Source organism: Neolamprologus brichardi, chromosome 6, assembly GCF_056152115.1.
Source record: "Neolamprologus brichardi isolate AB-2024 chromosome 6, ASM5615211v1, whole genome shotgun sequence".
In the NCBI taxonomy this organism is placed as follows: Eukaryota; Metazoa; Chordata; class Actinopteri; order Cichliformes; family Cichlidae; genus Neolamprologus; species Neolamprologus brichardi.
Genome location: NC_142109.1, coordinates 18,457,197 through 18,479,673, shown reverse-complemented (window position 1 = coordinate 18,479,673; position 22,477 = coordinate 18,457,197). Strand labels below are relative to the sequence as shown.

Here is a 22,477-nt window from a genome sequence, read left to right as displayed (position 1 = left end):
CACAAGCGTTTTCCTACAGCTACTTTTAATGCACAGAGTACATTTGTGTTCTCAGTGTTAATATGGAATTAATACTGATTAAAAAAAAAAAAAAAAAAAAAAAATATATATATATATATATATATATACATATATATATATTTGATTATCTAGAAGTGAGGAGAGTGTTTAATGGTTATATACTATTATAATAAATCCCAAAAAAATAGTTCTCAAAGTTTGACTTGATAATTTGAAATTGCAAGGCATTTTCTCAGATGTTTAAGTTAATAAATATAAATTATATAATTATATCTAATTTACAATTAACTCGAATTTTCGTATGATTACCTGAAACTCTGACGTATGGATATTTTTTTTTTTTTCAACGGCGGAAACAAGCTTCCACAGCAGGGTGTGACATTTTTCTGAAAGGCCATGGAAATCTGGGCGTTTCTCAATAACGAGTAGGAGTACTGAGAAACAGCCTATTATTTTGAAGTTACCCTCATGACTTCCGGTGGGTTGCTTCCGGTGCAATTGTGTTGTCGTTCGTGCTGCTATTAGATAGCATTACAGAGTTTTTGCACTTTGGCGCTACAACATGTTTTCAGCTTTGAACCGTCCTCCTGTAGGTCATAGGCTACGTGGCTAGCTCTGTTAGCTGCCAATGAGAGCAGCTGATGACCAACGGAATGCCTCGGAGAAAGAAAAATGGCCAGAGTCCGGGCAGGCTCCCCGACGGCGGTGCAAATGAGCGGGGAAACCTCGGTCAGAACACGGGCTACCCACTACAGCAGGGATACGGCGGTGGTATGTCCAGCAACTTTCCACCCAATACCGTCAAAGATGAGATCGTCAGAAGCATGCAGGAGATGTTCTCACACCTGGACCCCGAAGTTATTTACATCGTGCTCTCCGAGTGTGACTTCAAAGGTAACGTGACAGACGCGCTGTGTCACTTTTGGGAAAGGTATTTGTTGTAACTTGACTAACCAGTTAGCTGTGTAGCTTCTTAGTCATGCATTTCTGACAGTACTGAGGCGTTTTACTATGCTTTGTAGTGCAGATCAAGACCAACATATAACAATACAAAGGCACAAAGACTGCCATCAGTCATTTTGTAATTTGTATTTTGTAATTTGGATAAAGTCGCACCTTAAATAGTCCAGGAGCAGAGGTGCAAGGGATGGGCAAGGATCCAACTTAAAGATGGCAACTGTCCAACAAATGATTTACCCAACATCTGTGACTCTGTGTGTAACAGCTTCACCTGTCTAAGGTATAAAATCAGAAAATAATTCAGATTTGTTTCTGACGAGTCTCCTTATAAACCTCTGATAGCCTGGTCTGCTTATGCTCTTCTGACACTCTGAGCATGTAAAGTCACTGAAGGACAAACTTATGGATTCATAGCTACCAAGTAACAAATCATCCGTTTTTTATGGTGTGGTTTATCCATAGATTTTACTCTACAGTGAGTAAATAAATCAGTGGTGTTACTTTGCTCTGCCGTTTAATGTGTTAAAATGGCACTCAGATATTGAGTGCTGTTTTAACACATTTCAGTTGTGCAGGAAAATTTTCTGCTTCTCTTATCTGTCTTTTTGTGTCATAGTTGAACATGCAATGGACTCCCTCTTGGAACTTTCTGTGGCTGCTGAAGACACAGTCCCTGCCCCACCCTCTGTTTCTGGCTTTGAGCGCACTGCTGCAGCCTTGCTTGCCCCACAGCACTTTTCTGAACCCTCAAAACCCTCACAGAAGCCTTCCTCTCCTCCCTCCTCAAACCTGCTGACAGAAGAGCTTGACCTGCTGATTGATCAAGAGCTAGAGACACTAGCTGCGCAACAGGATGTTGGTGAGGAGCACCAGAGCAGCAAATATTTATCTTCTGGTGCATCGCTTTCTTCTTCTTTCTGTCCACCACCACTTCCTCAGCAAGCTCTCCCTGAGTTGCTTCAGTCCAGCTTGGACCATGGATCTCGAGAGCCCTCTGCTGAGCGGCTTGGCCCTGAAGGACATTTCATAGAGCATAAATCTGGAGCTTCTTCTCCACTCGACCAGCTCAGCACATGGGAACAAAAGAACACAGAAGGGCAGCAACCTGTATTGGATTTCAGACACCTGACAACAGAAACATCTGGAAACACCCCAAAACCTGCCTTGGACCTGGCAGCTTCAGGGCGTCCCTCTGCTTTCCAGGTGTATAAAAAGGAAGACCTGATACACACTCTTTCAGAGAGCGCTGGGGCCATGCAATCCGACAGAGGAGCGAGATCCAAGATGAACACGGTGAATCTGGAGCAGCTCGACCACTTATCAAAACACTGGAACCTGGAGGCACCAGTGTTTTCTCCTCGTATGCATGGAAACCAGATGCCAGCCTTTATTACCCCCGTGGCTCACACACATTCATATTTGTCTGCCCCCTATCTGATTCATGGCCCTCTCTCTCAAGCACCTCTCAAACCTTCTGCTACTATTCCAAAGTCTTGGGCCCAGCCTGCTCCCCCACAGCTTCCTGCCCGCAACAGCAGGCTTCGTTTGGAAGGGAAGGTGCTTGTGCTCCTGCGGGGCGCACCGGGGTCTGGCAAATCCGCCTTGGCAAGGTAGGAATGTTTTGATGGCCTAAAAAGTAATAGTAACAGCTGTTCAACAGGAGGTTTTTCTGAAAACCAATTTTTAAATCAGCCAATAAGGTGCTCAGTTTAGATAACTTGGCTGGTAAGATTTGAGCTTTTAGCAACTAATTGTGGGGTTTCTATTTTTACAACACACAAAAACAAGATGTTGCATAGTAACTTTTCCTTGTTTCATACATATAATTGCAAAACCTAGATTCTGCTGCCTTGTTTATCTTCCTTTTTCTCTTTATATTTTACTACAAAGTGCTACAAATAATACTTTAACAGTGAAATTTAAATATCTTAAAAAAATACCAGAAAAGATAAAATATTTCTTGTTAAATTACTGACATATAATTTAAACATAGCACTGTACAAAAGTCTTGAGCCACCACTCATTTGTCCATTTTGCTTTGAAAATGGAAATGGGTGCAGCAATTTATTCAAACATGCAAACTGAAATGCAGTTTTTAAGCCAAAAACAGAGTTTGTTCTGTTCTCGGGAACTTGAAATGCAGCATTTTTTTATGACCACTTTTCTTCTCCAAGACAGCCTGGTCTCTTAGGCAAGCTTTCTTGTAATTTTGTTACTTTAGAATTAGTTCTCCAGGCTTGTTAAAGGCTAGGATCAGGCTGCTTGTAGCACAGAGCCCAATGATACAATTTAAAATAGCTTCTTTGCTAAAGCATCTGTTATTAATAAACACAACACCCATTTTCATGCTCGAATGATTCATAGGTCAGAGTTTTTAGTAGCAAAAATATTCCTCTAAAAAATGGTTTGGTATAATAATGAGTGAAAAAGCAACTGATTTGAAAGACCTTCAGAAAGTCTGGAGAACTGTTGCTCAAGCACTGTAGGAAATATTGGAAATCTTTCACAACTTTAGCGTGTTTCCATTAGTTGCATAGTATGTTGCAACCTTGTGTTGGATGTTTTAAAGACAGGGAAGAGACTCTGTTCCAGAGTGACAACCAACATGATAAAATGTTCACATTATCTAAATATAAAAAAAGATTACTGGTCAACGGAGGAATGATTCACCACTAGTTTACAACAAAGCCGGTATTATGTTGAAACAGCAGAGACACAATCTAAGCAACACTTCAGCAACCCCTGTTCCGGAGGAGTCGATGATTTCTGCTACAGTAATCAGCAGCTGTGTTGCATTTACACTTCATTGTGTCTTTGCAGAGCCTTGCTACAGAACAACCCTGGTGGAGTTGTACTAAGCACCGACGACTATTTCACTCACAATGGAGAATATAAGTTTGACCCCACTGTCCTGGGGGAGGCCCATGAGTGGAACCATAAACGAGGTAAACAACAACACACACACACACACACACACACACACACACACACACACACACACACACACACACACACACAATACGCCATTAACCGTTCAGCTATCTTAGTGAGGACCTTCATTGACATAATGGTTTCCCTAGCCCCTTACCCTAACCATAACCGCGATATGGCAGCCTCGCTTCTGTCAGTCTGCCCCAGGACAGCTGTGGCTACAACCGTAGCTTGCCTTCACCAGTGTGTGAATGCAAGAGTGAATGAATAGTGGCATTGTAACGCGCTTTGGGTGCCTTGAAAAGCGCTATATAAATCCAATCCATTATTATTATTATTATTATTATTAACCTAATTGTAACCCTGACACTATAACCACATTTATAGCTTGTGAGGACCGGTGAGTGTGTCCTTACAAGTGACCGTTGGTTCTCACAAGTATAGTAGAATGCAGATTTCGGTCCTCACAAAGATAGCTAGACAGGAACGCACGCACACACACACACACACACACACACACACACACAGTGATAGCAAGTCTCTGCTATTGATTGCTTTATGCTTTTTCAGCTTCTGTTGTACTATTGGAAGAATCACACTGTGGCTTATCTCCCTTATTCTTGTCCCACAGCTAAGGAGGCTTTTGAGAAGGGGAATAATCCCATCATCATTGATAATACCAACATGCAGGGCTGGGAGATGAAACCATATGTTGCACAGGTCAGTCATCTTATCAGTAAACGTAAGAGACAACATTGCAAATGGGCTTTTAAGAACGTATTTTTGCTTACTATATGTGTTTTCAGACATGCAGTCCAGTTTAGTCTAGAGGCAAACTGAACATTTAGGGTGTAGTTATTATAATAAGTGGCTGGATATTGAAGTATGCATAAACTGGTTATGAACTACACAAAAAGATTTTCCCTTAATCTTTCCTAGGCGCTAAAACATGACTATAAGGTACTGTTCAAAGAGCCAGACACCTGGTGGAAACATAAACCCAAAGAACTGGTGAGGTGAGCGTAACAGAGGAATTACAGCAGCCTATGGTTTCAGTGTAGAAATGGATTTTTTGAAAATGTTGCTTGAAAAAATTTCATCCCTTCAGCTTTGCTTTTTGGTGGTCTGTGCAGGCGTACTACACATAACGTACACGTGGACACAGTCCGCCGCATGCTTGAAGGATATGAGCGCTTCGTCACAGTCCAGTCCATCATGGGTTCACAGATGCCTGAACGGAAACGACAGGTTCTTCTGCAAAACAGAATCTCACAGTGAGTTTCACTCAAAATTACCATTTCATATACCTGAGAAATTATGTTATATGTGTATATTTGAGCTTGTGTGTGAGAGAAAATCCTAAATAAATTTAAACTTTTGCACTCAGTTCTTGATTTTTAAAGTCTTTAAAGGTGCATGCTGTACAATCATTCCTTTCTGGGAAAAGACTGATTGAAAGAAATAATTAAAAGGCCAAAATTACCAGACATTCATGCCCATGATAAATGTATGTAAACGTCTGACCATGCCTGCGTATGTTTTTTGTTCCTTTAGGCTCACATCTTCTGAAGCACCTTGTCCTGACCTTGTAGGTCAGCCCAGATTAGCTGAAGGATGTCAGACATCCACCTCTCAGCGCTTTTTCTCTCTCCCAGATGTGTCGTCTGTTGGTTTTTCTGGAGACGTGGGAATGCCCAGAGAAGGCAGCCCCAAATCCACTGAGTCTCTCAACTTACACCTTGGAGAAAATCCTACAGACAGCCCGGAAGCTTCTGATGAAAATGATGATATGAATTTGGGGGAATTAGACTCTGAGCTAGATGCTCAGTTAGAGCGAAATCACCCAGTATTAGAGCAGAGAATGCCAGACTGTATTGTAGAATCGGTGATGAATGAAGATCAGTGTGGGGATGAAATTCCTGTGGCTTTCGCTGAGTCTATTGGACAGAGAGTGAAGAGAGAAAGACCAAGCAGGAGGATGGAGCCTGCAGATCTGGTGAAAGACACTAACCAAGTTGACAGCATGACAAAGGTGAAAGAAATGATAAGAGAGGAGAAAGTAAAAAGATTCGAGGTGGTGAGGTACGAAGAAGAGAAGGTCACGCCTAAAACGATGAACTTTGTGGGAGACTGGCCATGCGAAGGGCCTCTAATGCAGCGGGAGGCAAGAAAAAGAGAAAGATATAATGAGGTACATGGAAGGGAAGATGAAGACGCATGTCAAGAAGCCAGTGTTTATGAAAAAGCAATAAGAGCACAGCCAGCACAGCCAGGTCCGGATGTAACTGAGGTTCAGAAGCTTCTTGATCTCATCCAGACTGGCATAGCCACAGTTTCAACCTGCTCTTCCCACTCTCCCTTCCTTTCTCTGAGTTCTGGAGAAAGATCCGAGAGAGAGGATGAGGCAGATGGAAGCTCTGAGGAATCCCACAGCAGCAGATCTAACAGTAAAGAGAGAAAACGAAACAAGAACACAATTAATGTCAGCAGAGGTGATTTACCAGACTGTGTGTTAGACTGGAAGGCTGCCGCCTCTTGTATTGGCCAGGAATCAAGAATTGATGATTCGGATGGATTTAAAATCGAGAACGAAGGACCTAATGAAGAGGAAAGGAATACTACAGAGCCAGAGACTGCAGACCTAAATTCAGCCAATAAAGAAAATCCAACTTCAGCTCTTGCCACAGATTTGTTAGACAGCTCCAAAACTTTAGAGTCAAATGTATGTAACAGTGATACAGGAAGCCACAGTACTGAAGATGAGGCCACTCCTCATGTGGATATGAGTAAATGCACTGAGAATGACCGAGAGACTGCCGCAGAGGCTGATTGTACATATATGAGTGAAATGTGTCCGAGTCCTGTTTGTGAAGGCTCTGTGGAAACAGAAAGCAGCCCCTCCATCGGAGGTGGTCAGGAGGGAAAACTGCGTCAGGGTCGTAGGTCAGGGAAGCAGTGCAAACTCGCACTCACCTTCACTCAAAACTGCCCCCTGTCCGTAGATTGTCCCAACTCCACAGCTCAAAACTCAGACTCTTGCCATAGTGGCTCAGCTGGTGAAACCAAGTTTAATGCGAACACTACTCTTGATCTTAAACCAAACTTGGATCTGTCTAAATCTGAGGCATCCCTGCAGCCACCTCTGGCAGATACTGGCTGCTTCACCCAGACAGAACCTCAAGACTTTGCCCTTCTTTGGCGTCTCAATCGTCAAACCAACCCCGATGATTTAGCCGACTCATTGGCCACTGGTGACATCAGAGTCCTGTATGGCGACTCTTCTCGTTTTGTGCCAGAGCTCTCCTCTGCCGTGTGTGCAGCAGATGCAGTTCACCCATCTGGCCACAGAGAGGTACCCTACCGTGTGGTGCATGAGAAAGGCACACAGTTGGAGGAAAAAGAGCTCGGGTTGACTCAAAACCGGCTCGAGAGCCTGCGTGTTCTCAGTCGTCATTTTAGGCTCGTTAGCTTTGACACTTTAGAAGACCTGTATGACAAGTGCAGTCAGGACATAGAGTGGACCACCAACCTGCTGCTGGACTCTGGAGAAAGGTTCTTTAGAGATGAAGATGGCGAAGAGGAGGATGGTCTGGCTCACATCAACGACACATCTGATCTGTGTGCTGCTTCCTGTCAGGCTGTAGAAAGCAGTTCGTATCCTAATATGTTGGATGAGGATCATCCTGAAGATTGGCCAAAGGAAAAGCCATTTGTGCTTGAGGTGGAGACCCAGCAATCAACCAGTGTGACAGTCAGTAATATAGATGTGTCCGATTCTGGAGGAGCAGCTGTTCTGGTTACAAACCATCCTGATGCAATCCCAGATTCAGAAAAAGCTCCTGAAACAGATCTCCGTGTTCCTGAATCAGTAAAGGAAAGAGAGAGAAGTGACAGCGCTGAACCCGAAGCAATATCAGAGTCTGACCAGGAAAGAGGAGCTTGGGGTGGGAGCTCAGATAATGCAATAATTGAAATGTCAGGGGCTAAGATTGAGGACGAGATTGCCAACATGGAAGAGATGAACCGACTGCTGTGGGCTGAGCTGGAGGAGCTGGAGAGAGAGGAGAGAGAGGAAAAGCAGAGGGGAGAGGAAACACGAGGTCGACATCACCTGGATATTCAGAGCGTGGAGCTGAAACTACCCACTGAGCTGGCACTGCAGTTAACTGAACTATTTGGCCCTGTGGGAGTAGACCCAGGTAACTAACACACAGGTTTTCAACCAAGAAATGGCAAACTTGAGGCCTTATTGTGATTGGTCATGGATGAAGCCAGGGGGAGGAGGGGCGTTATATCATTATTCTTACAGATGCAGTAAAAGCATGTGGTTTAGAGATGGCCTCTTAAATTGCATCGATGCTGTTTCATTCAGCTGTATACACCAAAAAGGAGTAAAGTAACTGTAAAAGAATCATATAAAACTCTTTTGCAGCTCCAAACAGGTGTTCTGTTAATCTGGGTGTGATGTCACATTTCTCTTTTTTACAAAAGTGTTCCCGTCGCTCTCTGGTTCTGCAGTTTGTAGGGGTGCAACGATACACAAAATTCACGGTTCGGTTCGGTTCGATACTTTGGTGTCACGGTTCGATATTTTTTCGATACAAAAAAAATGTTCATGCCTTTTTATTAATTTGTCATTTATTAAATTTTCACAGCACATTCTGCACCACATCTCTGTGCGTTCATCATTTGTTTGAAGCCAGCTCACCTCCTGCAACCACTTGTCCGAGAATACGCGCTTCTTTTGTGTTTTGGACTCCTTCTGACATTTCTTTGGAGGTGGAGGAACACCAAAGTAACTGCTTAAAGGAGCTTCTTCGACATCTTTAAGAGTTCTAAACAAATGTCTGTCCTCCTCCAGAAAATCTTATGTATGCAAACAGGCGTTGCAACTTCTTATCTTGTGCGCGTTTTTTATTTTGACAGCGAATGCGCACCTGCGGACACTTATGTGCAGCCCTGGTTATTTAGCTCGTCATATTGCAGCCACAGAAATTCTTTTGTCCATGAAACCATAAAGCTGCACTTTCTTTTTGCCTTATAGTCTGATTTGTCATAACGTTTCCGTTTTGTGGTAAGCTTTTCTTTGGCTGTCACTTCTTCACCCTGACCTGTCTTATTTGGCTCAGCAGAACTAAAATACTCACACAACGCTCAGCGATTCTCTGCGCGATCAACCTCTCACATGTTTAAGCTTGCTGCGGGAGATTTCACTTGTCATGTTTGCATAGTAAGCTAACGATTGATAAGATGATGTCAGAGGAATTGGTGCGCAAATTATCATCACTCACCAATCAGTGCTGTCGCTCTCTATACACAGTTCGCGCGATTGCAAAGTGAAAGCAAAAAACAAGCGCAAATTGAAACGCGATTTCAATATGTCACATATTGACAGTGGCTCACCGATGCCAATGACATAATTACCCAGCTACATTTCCGAAAGAATGCAAAAGCATTGACATATATTTTTACTTCCTACGATAGGCCGACGAGCAGAGCAGGGCAGCCCGACTGGAAAAATCGCTAGCCCCTGGACGTCGGGCTAGCGATTTTGCGAGCCCTGTATCTGATTGAGGAATCACTCATCTTTGGAAAAGAGAGTTTATTACAGAGGAATGGCTCTTTCCAAAATAAAAGCTATAATATACGCTTCTTCTGGGCTATATTCTCAGCAGCATATTAAACATATCAGGTCCCCATAAGGAGAATCATGTGTTAACGGCTGTCTAAATGACTCCGGTAAAGTTTGTAGCATGCGTGCTTGTTGTTTTTCTCTGCTTCCACTTGTCTTTGCACTAGGATGATGTCGGCGTAAATGTGCAGTCATATTCGTTGTGTTCCCACTAGTGCTGTCAGCGTTAATCTGAAATGAGGTTAACGCCACAACACGGCAAATCTCCGTTAACGAGCTACCGCGGATTGCCCCGTGTGTGGGGCTGGACGGCGTCAACACGTTAACGAGCTAACTGCGCTAACACACTAGTTCCCACCCATGTAATTGAGCATTGCGTGGCACATCCAACATACTGTTTTACTTTAGTCCATGACGCGCTTACCTTCAGGGTCATACATCACATGAAAACCAAAATAGTTCCAAACGCCAGATCTGAATGAGGGTGGGGGAGGTTCAATTTGCCATGTTGCAACGAGCTTAATTTCTGTCTCGCTAGCTTGCTCTGCGCTCAGTGAATCTGTGTTCGACTACTCTGCCTAGGCTGCACTGTCAAGCGCAGATCCACTGAGCGCTCAACACAGACAGCACCGTCAGAAGGAAAGTTGATAAAATAAATTAAAAATGTTGTATTGTTCGATACATATGCGTACCGAACCGAAAGCACTGTATCGAACGGTTCAATATCGATACGAGTATCGTTGCACCCCTAGCAGTTTGATACAGTGTTTCGTACTCTGGTAACTGATCCAACTGATGCCTTTAGTGGTATTTTTATTCTTCTCTGCTACTCCAAACTGACATGATTGTATATGTCCTGCTTGATTTTTATTCAGGTTCGTGCTCTGCAAATGACTATGCAGTGCAGATGGACTTGAACCTTGCTAAGCTGCTCCACCAGAAGTGGAAGGAAACCATTCAAGTGAGTTTAAACTACTGTTTCACCTGCATTAGGTCTAATACCAAGATGTCAACAGCCCGCTTTAATCTTAAATGGGCCAGACAAGTGAAACTCCACTTTCTGTGTAAAGATGTTTAACTACACATTTAATTCTCGAGATATGGTAATATAAGATAAAAAAGTGCAATTTCAACAGCCTTTTTTATTTAATTGTTTATCTGTTTCTTAACTACTCTGATATAGAATTAATGGCTATGGGGGAGGTCTTTATCATCAGGAAAAGGTGTAAAACAAATAAAATAGAAATCGTTAGAAGTCCAAAATTGATAACCTCATATTTTGTTGTACACTGGGCTTTATTCTTTACCAGGTCAGTTCTGGCCTGCAGGCCTTATGTTCATGTCCCTACTCTGTTGTAATTTATTGTGCGTGAATTATTGTGCATTCATGTATAATTTATGTTTTTCAGGAAAGTCAAAGACAAGCGGCTCTTTCCTTTCACCTGCTTCAGGAAAGTAAGTTTAATACACACCAAAATACTCTTAAATGACATTCAGGAATAATCTGTTCAGCATATGAGTAATACTCTGTTGAATACAATACACATGCTGACAGTGCATATGCAGTGAACTGTTAAGTCTGTGAACATGCACAGACTTAACAGTTTTTCTGGATTGTTAGGTTCGGTACATTGGGGTGATTCACAGACGGGAAAAACCGGGTCGCGAGACCAGACGCAGTCAGCAAACGTCTTGATCAGCACGGATGAGTACACGTCAATGGGCAGCCACCCAGAGCCTCGCGGTCCGATGCCAATCATGGATCACTGGAATGCGTCCCGTCCGCTTGTCTCTCTTAGAGAGATTATGGAAGAAGAACAGGCTTTGCAGAACAACTTAGAGAAGGTAACGCGCACGCCTACTGCACCTGCAGATTTTTTAGATTTTATTTAATGATCTTATTCTGCGTTGATATCCTTTTCTTAAAGTCCAACACTCTCTTTTAGACCAGAAAAAGTCGTGCAGACCTTGACCAACGTAACGGAGCCACGCTTTTGAAAGAGAAGCAGCTGTATGCCCTCTTCCCCACCATTGACAGGCATTTTCTGCAGGACATTTTCAGGGACCACAAGTGAGAAAACGACTGTAACACTGAACTTTAACATTGTTTTGAGAAACTTTTTATAGTCCTCTAAACATTAGTTGGTGTACTGATTTTAGTGGCTAATGTGTCTTTTTCTTTGTGTGTGTGTGTTTGTTTAGTTACAGCCTCACGGAGGCAGAATTGTTTCTTCGTTCTCTGCTGAACGAGGAGCCTGTGAAGACTGTAGTTGCTCCAGAAGCTCCTCGTTCTGACCACCACAGACCAGCCAGCAAGGAGAGGGAAAAGGTATTCACAACACAGGCAGAGAATGAAAACAACGGAGAACTGAACACATGTACAGTATACATTAGATCTGTTTCACAGGTGGGAAAACATGAACTGTTTAATTACTGTCTCAATCTTTTTAGCTTGTATTTTCCATATTTGGATGTCGGAGAAATCCCTTTGTTTCATTGCAACATCTCGACAATTATCATTTTACAATACAGACAAGTTGAATTGTGAGATTCAACTTGTAGAAGTACTGTGCAAAAGTCCAGACCTTTTTTTTCTAATTTATTTAAAGTGCTCGTGAACAGTAGCTGTCCAGACTTTCCGGAGGCCTTTCCAGGGTTTTCTTTTAACATTGGCTACCTTTTCTCTCATTTTCAGTCCAGTCCTTGTACATAATCATTTTCAAAGGAATGCTTTTTCAGTTTGTTAAGCCACTGAAGACTGTACTATGAATCATTGAAGTGTAAAAAAGGCTTAAAAAAGGAGAAACCATAACACATAAGACAACTTGGCAAAGAATCCATTTTAAATTTTGCATGTTATTACTAGCAGAACACCTAATTTGTTCTCATATCTTTAGTAAAATTTACATAAAATGCCAAAAACAGTTCGATTGGCAAAAAATTTATTATTTTTTTTTACCAGCTGAAAACTTATATTATGGAATTGGTTTGCATTTTATCCCCCCCCCCCCCCCCCCCCCCCAAAAAAAAAAAACAAACAAAACTGAAGAAACTGCACAAGTAGGAAAAAAAAGAACAGGTGTTGGCTTTAAAAACTATCAGATTGAACAGTATTCGACAGTCATGTCCTTAAAAAATAGGAAAGAAATATCCAGCAAAGACCTGACATAGGCCTGGAGATAGAGGTTGTCATACAGACTTATAAACTGCATTTCCATGTATGTTTCCATGTGTTCCAATAAATTGCTGCAGCTGTTTCCCATTTTCCCAGAAAAATAGAAAGAAATAATGTATAGAATAGGTTTACCTACAGTACAACATCATATCTGAGCAAATGCAGAGAGCTGACAGTCGCCTTTAATTTTCCACACCCTTAAGTGTGTCTTGATCATTCTGCTCTTTTAATTTGTCAGAAGCAGAGGGCCGTGGAATCAGCCGTACCTAATTATCAGGATACAGAAGATCCAGATTATGAAGACTTCAGGGCCGAGGCCAGACTGCAGAGGAGCCGACAGCTCGAGAGCTTTGCTAAGGCTGCAGAGGCCTACAAGCAGGGACGCAAAGAAGTGGCCTCATTTTACGCACAGCAGGTGAGTGACTGAGCACAACACGAAGCACAACATTTTATTATTACTGTTTTTGAATGTGTAGCATGTCATTGCCATCTAATTAAATAAATATATTTGTGCCTTTTTTATTTTAATTTGTCTTTCTTTCTGCTTTTTCAGGGGCACCTCCATGGCCAGCGTATGCGTGAGGCTAATCACCGTGCAGCTGTTCAGATTTTTGAGAGGGTCAACTCATCGCTGCTGCCCAGCAATATCCTGGACCTCCATGGGTTACATGTCAATGAGGCCCTGGAACATCTGGCTCAGGTCTTACTGGACAAAACCAAAGGTGCTTAAACTATTATCTATTCAGTAAGCGGTAGCTTGTTACAGATGCCCTTTTCACAAATTCCTTAATGTTAATCTGTGGCAACTGAACACGTCACTCATGTCAGAATAACCCCATGTGGGGACATTTAGGTGAAACCCTCCCCCCACTGACCTCATTATTGGACGGAGTATCATTGCAACAGAGCCCAAGTCTGAATGAAATGTTATCAGAAAAGTGTAACAGCTGCAGCAGTACAAGGAGAAACATGTTAGCGAGCTCTACAGTCTCTGTAGTACGTACATATATTATCACAGCCCCCGTCTCATGTCTGCCTTTCTCTCAGTCACCAGGTGCTAAAGATCACACAAGTGTGGTGGCTGCCATGTGTAAACCCCCCCCAGCAAAGTTACATATTCCATGTCTGAAAATCGCTTTTACTTTAAAAAAGACTTGACACCTGTACTACAGTTTACTCGGTTTGTAACGAAGAAAAGAAGAAGTTGAGATGTTCTGAACTGAATGTGTAAAAGTGATTGAATATTGCTTCGAGTCCAGGCGCTAACCAGGGACAAGCGCCGGTGGTGTACATCATTACCCAGCAGGACACTTGTTAGAAAGCGCAGTTACTCCATGCCCCCTTCAGAGTTTGCGTTCGTTATTACTGCTGTAAACTGTAACTTTCTGCTTGTGTTTCTTCTTCTTTGGCCTCTTTCGGTGTAGAGTGTGAGCAGGGTCTGTGCCGACCTCAGCTCTCTGTCATCACAGGAAGAGGGAACCGCAGCCAGGGGGGCGTGGCACGCATCCGTCCCGCTGTTATAGACTACCTCACTAACAAACACTACAGGTATGCACGCACGCACACTCAAGACATGTTGCATGCTTTACATGTTCATCTTCACCCACATTTTCTCGTATCTCTGCATCTCTCAGGTTCACTGAGCCAAAGCCGGGTCTTGTGTTGGTCTCTTTGAAGTGAAAGAATCCGTTTATTGTGTTCAGACTGAAGCTGCTATGGAGGACAACACTCTCTTTATCTCTCACCTTCCACTTCTACGACGCCACAATACAACTGTTACCGTTTATTTAGTATGATTCTCCGCCACCATCAGTCTTGTCTCAGCTTTTTTTTTTTTTTTTTTGATATATACTCACTCGCTCTCCCTTTCGAGTTTTTCTCCCATGTTTATGGTGTGAAACGCTGTGTTTGTAAAGACGGATTGTGTGCATATTTTATATTTAATTGTTTTATAGTGTGTATTTTTAAGAAATCTTTTTAAAGATTAAAAATCTCCATTTCAATTAAGTTGTTAATTGTTTAAACATGTAAGTGTTTTATAATGCTTTATTTCAGACCTGATGGCATGCTGTCTGCTTGGAGGTTTCTCTCCAGGGTTTTAAGTGATATGACAAAAATATTTACACAGTTTAATAATTTGATGCTTTTTTTCATGAAGCCCAGTGCTCAGAAGGAAAGCGAGTATGTGGTGTCATTGAGCAGTTTGAAGAACGTTCACTGTGATTTCTGCAGAAATCGCTCTTTCTTTTTTTTTTTGCCTCAGCAGCTGCTTCTGCAACCCAGTGCTCTTCATTTACTCTTGCGCAAGTCCAAGCAACGTTTTGCTGCTAATATACTGACACTCAGGTGATGAACTCTAAGTTTAAAGATTGTTTCCAGTGCTTTTCCTTGTAGTTTTTTTTTAAACATTGTGCCATATTTTGCAGCAGCTGTACTGTAACGGTTAGAATTCTAGTTTTGTAGTTTTAAAATAGCTTCTCTATAATATTTTTCAGATAATGTGTAACAACAGTGTTGACGGCTTTTACCGAATGTACATATTGTTGAGACCACATAAATTATAAAGATTGTATTTTTGTATTTGGTTGTTTGTGTTTTTTAAAGAAGACATGGAATTGTGGAATAAAACTTACAGTTTAATATTTCTGTGCTTTTGTGTGAGTGATTTACATTTATCGTTTTTGAATAAGTAACAAATATAAAACATCTCTAATATGTAAACTGTATTTTACAGTTACAGTCATCAGGCTAGTTGAGCACCTGGAGTTTGTTATTACAGAGCGAACCTGCTATAAATAAATGCAGTATGTAGTGTGGTATTATCTTGCTTAAATAAACTTAGGCACTATGCTTTTTTCCTTCACAATACTTCTATATTGTTTAGCAACAGTGCTGTTTTCACACATGTGCAAACTGCTCATGCTATCCTGTATGTGTGCTTTTGATCGATGCACAGATAACATGCCAGGTGGTCCTGCTCCTCTTCAGTCTGTGTGCATGATTTTCAAAGACGAGTTCAAATTCAGATTTTTTTTTCCTTTTGTTTTTTTTTTGTTGTTGTTTTTAATGGTAATTTTTAAAGTTTTGTTTGTAGAGACAGAAATATCTGAGTCCTTGCAGTAATTTCAACTAAAAAAAAATTTGGCTGAAGATTGTGGCCATTTAGTGCTGTGAGTTTTTAACCTAGTGCCTCGTGTACAAAGATTTCCCCAAATGCTCTGAATGTTTTCATCATCTCATGTATTTAAATTGTGAAATCCCCAAATTCTTTATAAATTTCCACTACAAAACATTTTTGTTAAACCATTTCTCTACACACTTTTCAGTCATGAACTTCTCAGCATCTTTTTTGTTGTTCTCCGCACATACTTTATAAAATCAAAGACAAGTTAACTCTATACATTATGAACGACAGTGATTTTTATACATTCACTACCCCTTTTCATGAGCAAACCCTCCTCCCCGCCTATCCTCTGAACCTCCCCTATCCTAACCCAGTCCCAACAAATCACAAGCAATTGGGGGGGGGGGGGGGGGGGGGGGTAATTAAGTAATCAACACTACTTAATTACATTACTCATTCCTGATTAAATCATTACTGTCACATCTACATTAGGTCAGTATAAAGAGTAGGATTATCCCTTCTGTGCTCTATGTAACTGTGAATTGAGGGGACCTTGTTAGGGGAACCAGCAGCCTCACATCAGTGAAAGGTCATGGTGCAACAGGTCATGTTACTAAGCTAATGCCAATTAACCTAATTACCTGTGGGGTTTATGTTACCTTCTCTTTTTTTTTAAAGCATAAAACAAGTTTTTAGTCTTTGTTGCCACTGTTTCCGTTTCTTTTTAAGTTATAATGGCAACTAATTTTGAAGTGGCATAAAGAAAACAACAAAGACAAGTTTATAGGTTGTCTTTGAACTATTTTCATGTAAATATATAAAAATGTGTCAGATAATTGGGTTCTGTCATTTTACTCATATCACAACATCTTTTTTTGGAAACAGGTGTTGCAAGTAAATAAACATCTTTGATTGAGGCTAAGGTATCGTGACACACGTCTGATATTGGTTACTCACTGTGCATTCTTCAGATAGATATGAAAGTAAATCAAAGTTCAAAATACAGTTTCAACGAATTAACCAAAGAATCGCTGACCCTGCCTAAGCTGCCAGAGAGGCCCCTGATGGTGGTTTGTTTTTGTATCGCACAGCCGCGGAGACGCGCAGAGGGGTAAAACCATTTTTAAGAAGGTTTAAAAAAATATCACTTCGATCGTCTCCCTTTTGCACATTCTTGTTCCCACACTGAACTAAGTAAAACACATTCGCACATAACACTTGCTCGCACCCATCTACACGCACTCCTGTCCACACGTTGACGGGTTTGTCTCTGTATATATGCTGCCTAATTTGTCCACATATTGTACAATGCACAAGTATATTGTCAACGCATTGTGTACAAATTTAAAGTTACCATTAACTCGCAATGTTAACAAAATGTGGAAATAAAAGTAAAAATTTCATACGTTTTTGCACATAAAAAATGAATTCATCTCCTTTGATCTGTTATATTACTCAAACCCACTTCAGTTTCAACCAACACTGCCTTTTATTTAATCTTTATAGTTTAAAGCTGTAAAATCCCACTTTTTCCCATCAAAAATGGAAAATAAGTCGGACTTTCTGCATATAAGGCGCAATAAGCATATACACCTAAATGTGCTTTCTTGTTTATTAGTGACAATTAAAAAAAAACAAAAAAAACCCACACAGCTTAGCCCATTTTTTGCAATAATTGCCCACATCATAGTGCGATCACAGCGGCTAGTTTGGCTGCGTTAACACTGTTATAAAAGCCCTTTATAGCGTGCGCCAGCTGTGCGTAAAGTTGCAAGCAAACAGTACAAATCCACAACAGAAACAAAGTGATACGCACGGCACAGCTGCTGTGGGGGAGGCGAGCAGTAGACTCAGTCACACCTCCACACTCCAACAAGCGGATGCAATTGACTTGACTTTTCTCGTACTTTCTCACTTCCTTTCGGTGCATACGAGACAATTATTTAGGAAGGTGCCTCAATATCTCGTCTCGTTTTTGTCCTAATTAATAGCGCCCGTGGCAGGGGCGTTTAAACAAAAAAGCGGGCCGGCTTCTTATGATTATAAAGAGGGCCCTTTTGGGAGTTTAACGAGTGATTTTTACCAGCTCTGTGAAGTCTACAAAGGCGGCAGCAGCCAGCATCCGCCCGTTAAAGATTGAGAAGACTGACAAGAAAGGTAGGCCGAACCATCTTCTTCTCTCTCGCCTTTATCTTTCTCTTTCTCTTTGTCTTGGTACAACATCGTGTTCCTGAAGCCTTTATGACCCAGATTTTCTACTCAGTTCTGAAATTTAACAATAAATTAATTATGTGAATGATAATCTTTTAGAAATTAAAAGGGTCGTTATTAGTTTTTTAAAAAATATTTTTATTTTTTTATTTTTTTGTTTTTAAGCAAACTTTAAAACTGAACCATGAGCTCTTTAAAGTGTGTTCCTGAAATCTGAGAAGTGCAAATTGATAAGAACTGTGGATGTTTTGTAAGATTTTACATTAAACTATAGCTACACTGTGTGAGGATGAGGATGGTAGGACAGTTCACTAGTTTAACAAATTGGTCACATTTTTTCTCCTATTTTTAGTAAATGGCTTACATCATTTCCTCTGACCAATGACAGAATCAAATAAAAATGATTTTAGTGAGATAATTTAGTGAGAAATGAGCTGTGGAAAAACCACTGATTAAAGCGTCCCATCTGCCTTACGCAGGGCTTTCCATTTTGGATGACTGTGTGACATGGCAGGTGGTTTTGAGGTTGTCACTTGGTATGTCTGCCGCTTGCTTTAATAAAACCGTCAGTTTAAAAGTGAATAATGAAGATCTGCCAGTAGATTTTGTTAAACTGGGTCATTAGTTGTCAAGATTCATGTTTGTCACCTTGTTAAACTGAGACATCCTCACCCCTGGTCAGATGTCAGATTGTGGTATAAACTGCAGAATCGAGAAAGGAGACACGCAAGGTGGATCTTATATGTGAGCTTGAGAGTTCAGAGATTTTATTTGTGAGCACCTGTTAAAGTTTACAGGATAAAGCTGTGAATTCTGGGTCACGCCCAAACACAGCAGTCTTTACTTCCGTGTTTTAATCAGAACTTTGACACAGAATTGAATCTTTATACTTAAAATTATCATAAAAAGCAAAAGTGAGTGTCATCTTATACATACATGACTCAAGCGGTTGACAGCTTGATTGTTTGAGCTCCTATTTCATATCATCTTCTTTCTGATCCTTTCTCTCATGCAAACATATTGTTTTAAGAGCTGCGCTGCAGGTATCTTACATGTTAGACTGCACGCTGTAGGGGAAGACTTCGTCAGACGTACAGAGAGACGTGCAAATGAAGCTTCAGCTGAACAAACTGTTCTAGGGGCTCTCCGATACCTCTTGTTTTTAAAATGCTGTGTCTTCATTTCTCTTTCCCAGCAAATCTTGGTCTTCAGTGCCGAGATTAGACCTGCCTAACAAAAAGGAGGATCTTCGAGATGGTTAGAGAGAAGGACCAGAATCTGACCAGCTGCTGCGCACATAATGCGGAAGTGAGGCGAGCTGAGATGGCCTGAAGATCTAAGAGGTTATGCGAAGCGTATATATAAATCTGTTTGTTGGAGAAGAGCTGCCTGTACACACTTATTGTCAGTGACAGGAGACACGTTGTAAGTCCCTTCAATAAACTGAATGACCACTGCAGTAGAGCATCTATTAATGAAGCTTACACCAAGCAGGGCTACACAAAACTACCGCCTGGATACGGAAGTACAGCACACAGACTGATCAGTGCTTTTGTCTGCCTTGCGGACTTTGCGTCCCTCTAAACAAAAACAAAACAAAAAAAAGTTAGGCCAAGCAACTTAAGGAGGGAAATAATCTGAGGCAATCATGAATGACTTTCCGGAAATGTCAATTAAGTGCGTCCTAGTCGGGGACAGCGCAGTCGGAAAAACGGCCCTGCTGGTTCGCTTCACCTCGGAGACTTTCCCCGACAGCTATAAGCCCACAGTGTTTGACAACACAGGGGTGGAGGTGTACATGGACGGTATCCAGATCAGCCTGGGGCTGTGGGACACGGCCGGCAATGACAGCTTCAAACAGATCCGACCAAGATCATACCAGCAGGCCGATGTCGTCCTAATCTGCTTCTCTGTGGCTAACCCCCACTCTCTCGCCAGTGTCCAGAACAAGTGGATCAATGAGGTTCGACAACACTTGCCCAGGGTACCGGTGCTGGTTGTGGCAACCCAGACAGACTTGAGGGAAATGGGTGGGCACCGGGGCACATGCATCACACCATCCGAGGGTAAACACGTGGCTCAAGATGTTAGGGCTAAAGGCTATTTGGAGTGCTCCTCCTTAGGCAACCGCGGTGTGCAGCAGGTGTTTGAGTACGCTGTGCGGACAGTTGTTAACCAGGCCAAGAAACAGGCCAGAAGACGCATGTTCAGCTTGAACCAGTGTAAGGTCTTTTGACCCATTCACCTTGATTTTGTGAGCTCCTGAGCCTTTTATCAGATGATCTTTTTAAACTTATTATTCAAACTCAGTTGGGTGTTGTAGGGGTACAAGAACACAAATTAGGATTTCTTTAATAAACTTTTTCACTAACCTCCCCACAAGACCTTCCTAAACTGGATCAGTATTTAAACTGAGATTACACTGACTGAAAACCTAACAGACTCATTCATATGTTTGACTTACCCATACATGTCCTCGAGAATTGTGTTTATTCTTGGTCTAAAGGGACAAAGCATTTGTGGCGAAGGAATTTTTCTTAATTAAAGCTTTTATTCATCAAGGATAACGTCTATAAAAACCCTAGAGACATTTTATTTAAGGGGATGAAGTAAATAATGATATGCTTGTGTTGCTGTTTCTCAGCAGTTATTTAACATACCAAGAAAACGATAATGTACGTGTCAACTCAAAGAGCCAAATGAGAATATTTTACCACGTTGGGCTGAACGTACTCGTATATATAGTTAAATTTGATTAGATATTACCAGAAAACAAGTGTTAATTAGTCAACAAACAGTTGACAGAAATGCATACATGTTGCGTAATGTTCTCTAGATTAGATTTGCATTTTTACATGTGAGGTCTTTTTAATTAACGACAAAAATCTAAAGATGATCTAGAATTTTTTCTCAGTAAATAAGTTTTTATTTTTATTGAAATCCCGCAATGTGTATTAAAAAAAAAACAAAACGAAAAACCTCTACTCAGAAAATATATATATAAAAAAGTCCCCCCTATTGTGTGTGTGCGTGCGTGTATTTTATTTGTGGAACAACTAAGGTTTTAACACACTGACTACAGCTTCCATTGATGTGAACATTCAGTGTGTTTGTACAGTTTTACCCATAGCAGAGGGCTGCACAAATGTGCAGCCACTGGGAAGTGTATGTTACTTTGAGTGTCAGATATTCAGTCATTTTTGGTGTTTTAGGTGTAATTGCATTGGATTTAAGTTTATTTGCCTGCCATTAGAAGCCTCACATTATTTGTCATGTAATGTGAATAGTTTTCACTTTGATTACAGCAAATCAACACAAATTTGTACGCAGTGCCACAGAATATGATGGGAACTTTTGTAAACATGTTGTACTTCACTATATGCATATAGTGTATATCGCGTGGCCGGTGTTTTATGTTGCCATGCTGTTTTGCATGTTTTGTGTATCCCTAACAAGTGTTATATGAAATATGGAAGCAATTAAACTCAAAGGAAGTGTGGATCAGAGTGTGTAAAAAACAGTAAGAAGTTTTATATTTTTTCAGCACATTTTGAGAATAGCTGTTTCAAACTATAAACTGTTTGGTTATTTCTTTAAACTAATGATAAGTATGTTAAAAACACTTTGTTTGAAGAAAGCTTTATCAACCAATCAAAAAGACTGGATGGATGTGCTGGATCATAAAAAAAAAAAAAAAGCCCACCAAGCGGATTTGAAAAAGATCTGAACACCAATGAGCTTCCATATAGGGGTTTACTTAATGTGTCATGTTCTGCATACAACGCTCGTCTGCAGTCTTTAGACGTCTAAGGACTCAGACCTTTAATACGCAGCCATTGAACGTATGGTTTATATAACTGTAGTAGCTGTATGATATATACTAATGCAGAGTGATGTGCAGAAAAATGTTAATGTTACTGTTGTATGATTAAATAAATTATGAAAAATATGCATATTATAAAAACTTTATTCAAGTTATTAGATTTATTTATTTAGCGTAAAACTTGCTCCTGAGGGTTTTGGGACTCGTATCAGTGTAAGCCGTTATACGCAGAAGCGGTATGATTAGAAATACCTTCTGGTGTTTATGTAAGGCCTTCACACTGTCAAGTGCGAAGGCCAAAGATGTCAGGCTTGTCAAAAAAATTTACAAGATTTTGATATTGTATGTATATTGTGTTGTATGTAAAATCAATTAAAATCAACACACACACAGAAATCTATTCGTCTAAAGCTCCATTTCAAGTCAAAACGTAAGATACAGTCTGTAACAGTAACTCTGCAAAAGCAGGCAACAAGAATAATTTTCATTATTTTGATATATGAGTTATTGACACTGTGAACATTTAGATTTTAAATGCCGTCAATACATCATCACTTGTCCCAAACATGAGGGGTGAGACCCGTACATCAGAGAACGACA

At 40.9% G+C, this 22,477-nt stretch overlaps 2 protein-coding genes across 2 annotated transcripts; both read left to right on the top strand.

Annotated features, from left to right (window-relative positions):
• Positions 1-524: 524 nt before the first annotated feature.
• On the top strand, positions 525-15,348 carry n4bp2 (NEDD4 binding protein 2). Its single transcript, XM_087841771.1, has 16 exons — positions 525-915; positions 1,598-2,591; positions 3,802-3,926; positions 4,544-4,632; positions 4,852-4,928; positions 5,046-5,186; positions 5,467-8,111; positions 10,420-10,505; positions 10,954-10,999; positions 11,166-11,389; positions 11,491-11,615; positions 11,747-11,873; positions 12,958-13,134; positions 13,273-13,441; positions 14,144-14,267; positions 14,354-15,348. The coding sequence occupies exons 1-16, from the start codon at positions 663-665 to the stop codon at positions 14,397-14,399; spliced, it is 5,448 nt and encodes a 1,815-aa protein (XP_087697897.1). The 5' UTR covers positions 525-662; the 3' UTR covers positions 14,400-15,348.
• A 4,270-nt stretch (positions 15,349-19,618) lies between these two features.
• On the top strand, positions 19,619-20,350 carry rhoh (ras homolog family member H). The gene has a single exon (XM_006787240.3). The coding sequence runs from the start codon at positions 19,703-19,705 to the stop codon at positions 20,288-20,290; it is 588 nt and encodes a 195-aa protein (XP_006787303.1). The 5' UTR covers positions 19,619-19,702; the 3' UTR covers positions 20,291-20,350.
• Positions 20,351-22,477: the final 2,127 nt, after the last annotated feature.